This window comes from Mus caroli, chromosome 17, assembly GCF_900094665.2.
Source record: "Mus caroli chromosome 17, CAROLI_EIJ_v1.1, whole genome shotgun sequence".
NCBI classification, from domain to species: domain Eukaryota; kingdom Metazoa; phylum Chordata; class Mammalia; order Rodentia; family Muridae; genus Mus; species Mus caroli.
In genome coordinates this window covers 52,043,221-52,048,670 of record NC_034586.1, presented here as the reverse complement: position 1 = coordinate 52,048,670, position 5,450 = coordinate 52,043,221, and the positions used below count along the sequence as shown (strand labels likewise).

Sequence of the window (5,450 nt, the reverse complement as noted above, 5' to 3'; positions counted from 1 at the left end):
TGGCGTGACAGCTCTTGATTCGTTGCTCGCTCATCACACCACTATTACACCCCGAGAATGGGCAGTGACTAGGAGTGAGTTCACTCTTGCACTTGCGCACAAGGCTTGTTTACTAGTTTGTCACAGCGGAGGCCAGCGCCATCTTATAATGGTGATTGCTCGCGGCACGAGCACGGCTCTCCACAGAAGGATCCTGTCCTGGGCTATTCCTTGGTTCTGGTGTCCTGATGGCTCTGGGCGGATCCCTCTTGGGCCAGTAATTTGAGCAGAAGTGGTGGTCTCACCTGTGTGCTCAGGGGTGTCAGCACTCTTGGGAGATCTGTTCTATCCCCATGGGATCTGGGTACTGAGAACTGTGGTCAGGGTCAGCTCCTGGGCGCAGATGGAAACTGGATGGATCCTCTCCCAGGCTGTTCCTCAGTTCCCGTGTCCTGAGGGATCCTCACAAGTTTCTAGGAACAGATGTGGTGGTTTTACCCCTGCACACAGGTGTGTCAGCACTCCTGGGAGACCAGCACTCTCTCAGTGGGACCTGGGTATGGAGAGCTGTGGCATAGATGGAAACCTGAAGGTCTAGTCACTTATTAAATGAATATTTACTGAGCAGCAGCTGTGTGCAATGTATGTGTTGAAAATAGAAGTTAGCAAGCCAAGAATTTTTTTCTCTAAAACATAGTGTAGAAAAGGAAGAAATGAAATACATTTTCCTTAATGTTATATCCCTTCATTCTTAAAACACTATACCCATTTTTCCTGAGAATACAAGTGTCATTAGCCTGCCTACATTATCGTACTATGTATGTGTATCTCAAACCTGTGGCTGACACGCATTTAAAGAAACGTTCAACATCCTTAGTCATCACGGAAATGCAAATCAAAATGACCCTGAGATTCCATCCCCTACCAATCAGCATGGCTAAGTTCAAAAACACAGGTGACAACAGATACTGGCAAGGATGTGGAGAAAGAGGAAAACTCCTCCATTCATGGTGCAACTGTAATCTGTTAATATCACTTTGGAAATTAATCTGGTGATTTCTCAGAAAAGACCCAGTATACCACTACTGGGCATATACCCAAAAGATGCTCCAGTATATAACAAGGACATGTGCTCCACTATGTTTATAGTAGCCTTATAGAAACTGGAAGCAACCCAGATGTCCCTCATCAGAAGAATGAATACAGAAAATGTGGAACATTTACACAATGGAGTACTACTCAGCTATTAAAAACAATGACTTCATGAAATTCGCAGGCAAATGGATGGAACTAGAAAATAGTATCCCTACTGAAGTAACCCAGACACAAAAGAACCATGGTATATACTCACTGATAAGTGGGTATTAGCACAAAAGCTCAGAATACCCATGATATAATCCACAAACCATATGGAGCTTAAGAAGAAGGAAGACCAAAGAGCGGATGCTTCAGTGCTACATGGGAGAACAAAATTATCACTGAGGGTAGAGGGATAGAGGGACCTTAGATGGAGGGAGGAGGGGGAGGGAAAAGAAAGTGAAGCAGGATCACTTATTGGATGGGACAGGAGAGAAGTACAGAGGGTCAGGAAATTGAATAAAAGTATGTAGCAATGGATGGTGAAGAACTGAGGGTAGCCACTAGAAAGTCCCAGATACCAGGGAATCAAGAGGCTCCCAGGACCCAACAGGGATGACTTTATCCACAATACACAACAAAGCCGAGATAGAACCTGTAGAGACCCCCTCCAGTAGATAGGCATGGCTTCTGTTGAGGGGTGGGGCTTTCCACCCATTTCAAAAAATTTTAACCCAGAAATGTTCTTGTCCAAAGGAAAGACAGAGACAAAAACTGGGGACAGAGAATGAAGAAAGGCTATTCAGAAACCTCTCTACCTTGGATCTATCCCATCTGTAGACACCAAGTCCCCATACTATTGCTGATGCTAAGAAGGACTTGCAGACAGGAGCCTTGTATGGCTGTTCCCTGAGAGTTTCTACCAGCACCTGACCAACACAGATGCAGACACTCACCACCCGACTGAGTCTGGGGACCCCAATGGAAGAGCTAGGGGAAGGCCTGAAGTAGCTGAAGGGGATTCCAATTCTATAGGAAGAACAATTTCAACTAGCCAGACTGCTCAGAGCTCTCAGAGACTAAACCACCAACTAAAGTGTATACGTGGGGGAATCCATGGCTCCAGATACATGTGTAGCAGAGGATGGCCTTATCTGACAGTGGGAGGGGAGGCCCTTGGTCCTGTGGAGGTTTGTTACCCCAGCATGGGGCATGCTAGAGTGGGGAGGTACAAGTGGGTGAGTGGTTTGGGGAGACCCTCATAGAAGTAAAGGGGAGGAGACGTGGGGGCATGGGATAGGGAGGGCTGTGGAGGAGTAACCGAGAATTAGGATATCATTTGAAATGTAAACAAATAAAATGACTAATTAAAGAGAGAAAGACTTAAAGAAGATTATTGGGCTTTAGCTTAGACCAGTATTCCAGTTTATGAATTCTATAACTCTTCCTTCCTTCCTCCTTCCTTCCTTCCTTCCTTCCTTCCTTCCTTCCTTCCTTCCTTCCTTCCTTCCTTCCTTCCCTCCTTCCTTCTTTGAGACAGGGTTTCTCTGTGCAGCCCTGGCTGTCCTGGAACTCACTCTGTAGACCAGGCTGGTCTTGAACTCAGAAATTCGCCTGCCTGTGCCCCCCAAGTGCTGGGATTAAAGGCGTGCACCACCACGCCCAGCAATAGATTGATTTCTATATATGTCATTTTAGCAAATTGGTCATTGGACTTCTGTGTATGGAGCTTCTCAAATGACGAAGATTCCTTTGTTGTCATTTTTAGGAGAAGTTTTTCCAGATCCCAGCATCAGAAGTCCTCACTGATGATGACCTTCAGAGAAATCTGGAACAGATCATGAATGTCATTTGTCCTCCAGGAATAAAAATAGGTAGGCAGTATTTCAAAGGTGCTTCTTTCTCTTCCTTGAAAATGCACCTAGTGTGTATCTAATCCATAGACTGTGGGTAGAACGAAGCCAACTGAGTCCTTGGGAATTACTAAGTGTGAACAGTATCTATCAGTGTCTTAATGAGATAGCAGCAGAAATAAAATAAATATGAGTAATAAGGTTTAAAATATTTTGAAATGTATTTAAGCATAGCACTTTTGGTCACAACGTATTTGACTCTGAGTTTATACGTACAGCATAGAAACATGGAGGTTGCAATTATAACAAATCGATGCAGTATTTACTAGAAATATGCTCTCAAATAAACTGCCATAATCATGTTTGACTCAGTGGATTTCCTCTGGTACTAATGAGCTTCAAATTTTTCTATATTTATTTTGCAAACTTTATGAACTTTAGCCATTTTTGCACAAATATGCTTCATCCACAGGCTCCTGCCCTGGTAAAAATTGTACACATTGTAGCCACTGTCACTAAGTCCTTTTATGGCCAGCATTTCTTTTCTGTCAGAATCTGGAGAAGTAAATTATGTTAAGCAGTTTGATTGTTCTAGTAATTGTTGACAGTGACAAATCTCCCCTCTGGCTGCTTCACTGTTGGTGATGGGACTGTTAGAGTTTGCTCCTGATTAGGGTTTCTTCCTCCACAATAGGTCTCTACAATGTAACATCAGTTCCCAAGAGATGGGAAATTTTGCTTTTCTGGAGCAAAGTTTAATTGAGATATGTTCATTTGTTTTCAATTTTAATTTGTCTTGCATATTGCACTTAATATACATAGATTTCCAAAAATCAAAGTCTCTGGACCTGGTATGTTTTCAGATATACAGATATATGGCCAAGCTTGATTGCCATGCCAGATGCCTTGCAGGCTTACTAGGGTCTTCTGTTGATGGTAGAAATGCCCTGCTCCTTGCCAGATGTGATGGTTGGCATTATTGCTGCCAGTTGTGCAGGTCACAGGTAAGGCTTAAAATGATTTAATCTGAAGTTCAGGTTTCACCTCCATCTAATTTGTCAAGGAAAAGACAGGAGGCCCATAAGCAGTCAGCTCCAGAAAAGGAGCAAAACATCGGTGAGATGCTAGACTACCTTTGCTGTCAGGTGTTTTATAAACCCTTAATCTCTTTCATCTGAGGTTGGGGCAAAATTGTAATTAATGAGAATTACTAGTTCTGTGCTTGGTTTAATGGCTGAATGGTATGTCCTCTTGGTCTGTAGATGCGTACCCATGGCTGGATTGCCTCATCAAGTCCTACAACGTCACAAGTGGAACAGAACATCAAATATGTTACCAGATATTTGACACCATGGTTGCAGAAGACATCATCTAGTGCTGCTGTTGTGTGTAGTGTGTTGTTGAATTATCCATTCCCATTTCCACTATAGCTTTAAGGTCTCTTATACAGAAAGACATTGTATTGTTATTTATACTTTCTTGTGAATATGTTGAAATGTCTTTTTTCTCAACATGCCCAGGGTGACAATTAGATTACAAAATAAGACCACATCTTGTGTGGAGAAACCCAAGTTTTCATTTTTCCTTCAGGTAATCTCTATTGTTACCAGACATTGTAGGTCTGTCTTCTGCACAACACACTTGTTTTTGTGCCGTTCACTCACCATCCCTAGTTGGGTTTATATTCCTGTCCTGAGTTTTATACAAGCAGTTGATGATAATGTGAGTGTAGATAATAACACATTCTATTCTTGAGTCTCTTAGTTCAGTGGTGGATACCTTTCTTTCATCCTCTTCCATTTTACTTGGGAGAGAGAAGAAAGCAATCACAAGTGGAGAGGGAGGGAGGGGCCTGGGAAGGAAAGTGGAAGGAGGTTGTGTGTGGGGGAGAGGGGAACCTGATCTGGTATTGGGTGAGTGAAAAGAACTGAAGCCCTAAGGGCCGGCAGAAAGAATGAAAACAGGCAACCTCAGGAAATAGGAGGCTAGTGAACCCTCCAGAATGCACCAGAGACCTGGGATGTGAGAGACTCAGGAATCAAAGGGAGAGACCTTAGATGAAATGCCTGACAGTAGGGAGAGGGAACTTACCGAGCCCACCACTAGCAGGAAGACAGGACATCAAGTGAGGGATGGGGTTGCCATCCCATAGTCACATCTCTGACTCATAATTGTTCCTGTTTGGAACAATTACAGGATGGAAATGGAGAGGAGCCTGAGGAAAAGAAGGTCCAGTGACAGGCTCAAAGTAGGATCCAGCTCAAGGGGAGGTCCCAAGGCCTGACACTATTACTGAGGCTATGGAGCACTCACAAAAAGGGACCTATTATGACTGCCCTCTGAAAGACCCAACAAGTAGCTGAAAGAGTCAGATGCAGATATCTGCACCCAACCAATGGACAGAAGCAGCTGACCCCTGTTGTTGAATTAGGGAAGGCTGAAAGAAGCTGAGGAGAAGGGTGATCCTGTAGGAGGACCAGCAGCAGTCTCAATCTGGTCCCCTGAGATCTCTCAAACACTGGACCACCAAACAGGCAACAT

The 5,450-nt window shown here is 43.8% G+C and overlaps 1 protein-coding gene across 4 annotated transcripts in view; it reads left to right on the top strand.

Annotated features, from left to right (window-relative positions):
* LOC110283827 (protection of telomeres protein 1-like) overlaps positions 1 to 4,702 on the top strand; it is a 49,742-nt gene extending 45,040 nt beyond the window's left edge. For all 4 annotated transcript variants that reach the window (XM_021149361.2, XM_029471541.1, XM_029471542.1 and 1 more), the window contains exons 16-17: positions 2,825 to 2,930; positions 4,172 to 4,702. In XM_021149361.2, coding sequence (XP_021005020.1) covers positions 2,825 to 2,930; positions 4,172 to 4,284 — 219 coding nt within the window. In that variant the 3' untranslated portion in view covers positions 4,285 to 4,702. The remainder of the gene's footprint in view (positions 1 to 2,824; positions 2,931 to 4,171) is intronic.
* The last annotated feature ends 748 nt before the right edge of the window (positions 4,703 to 5,450 follow it).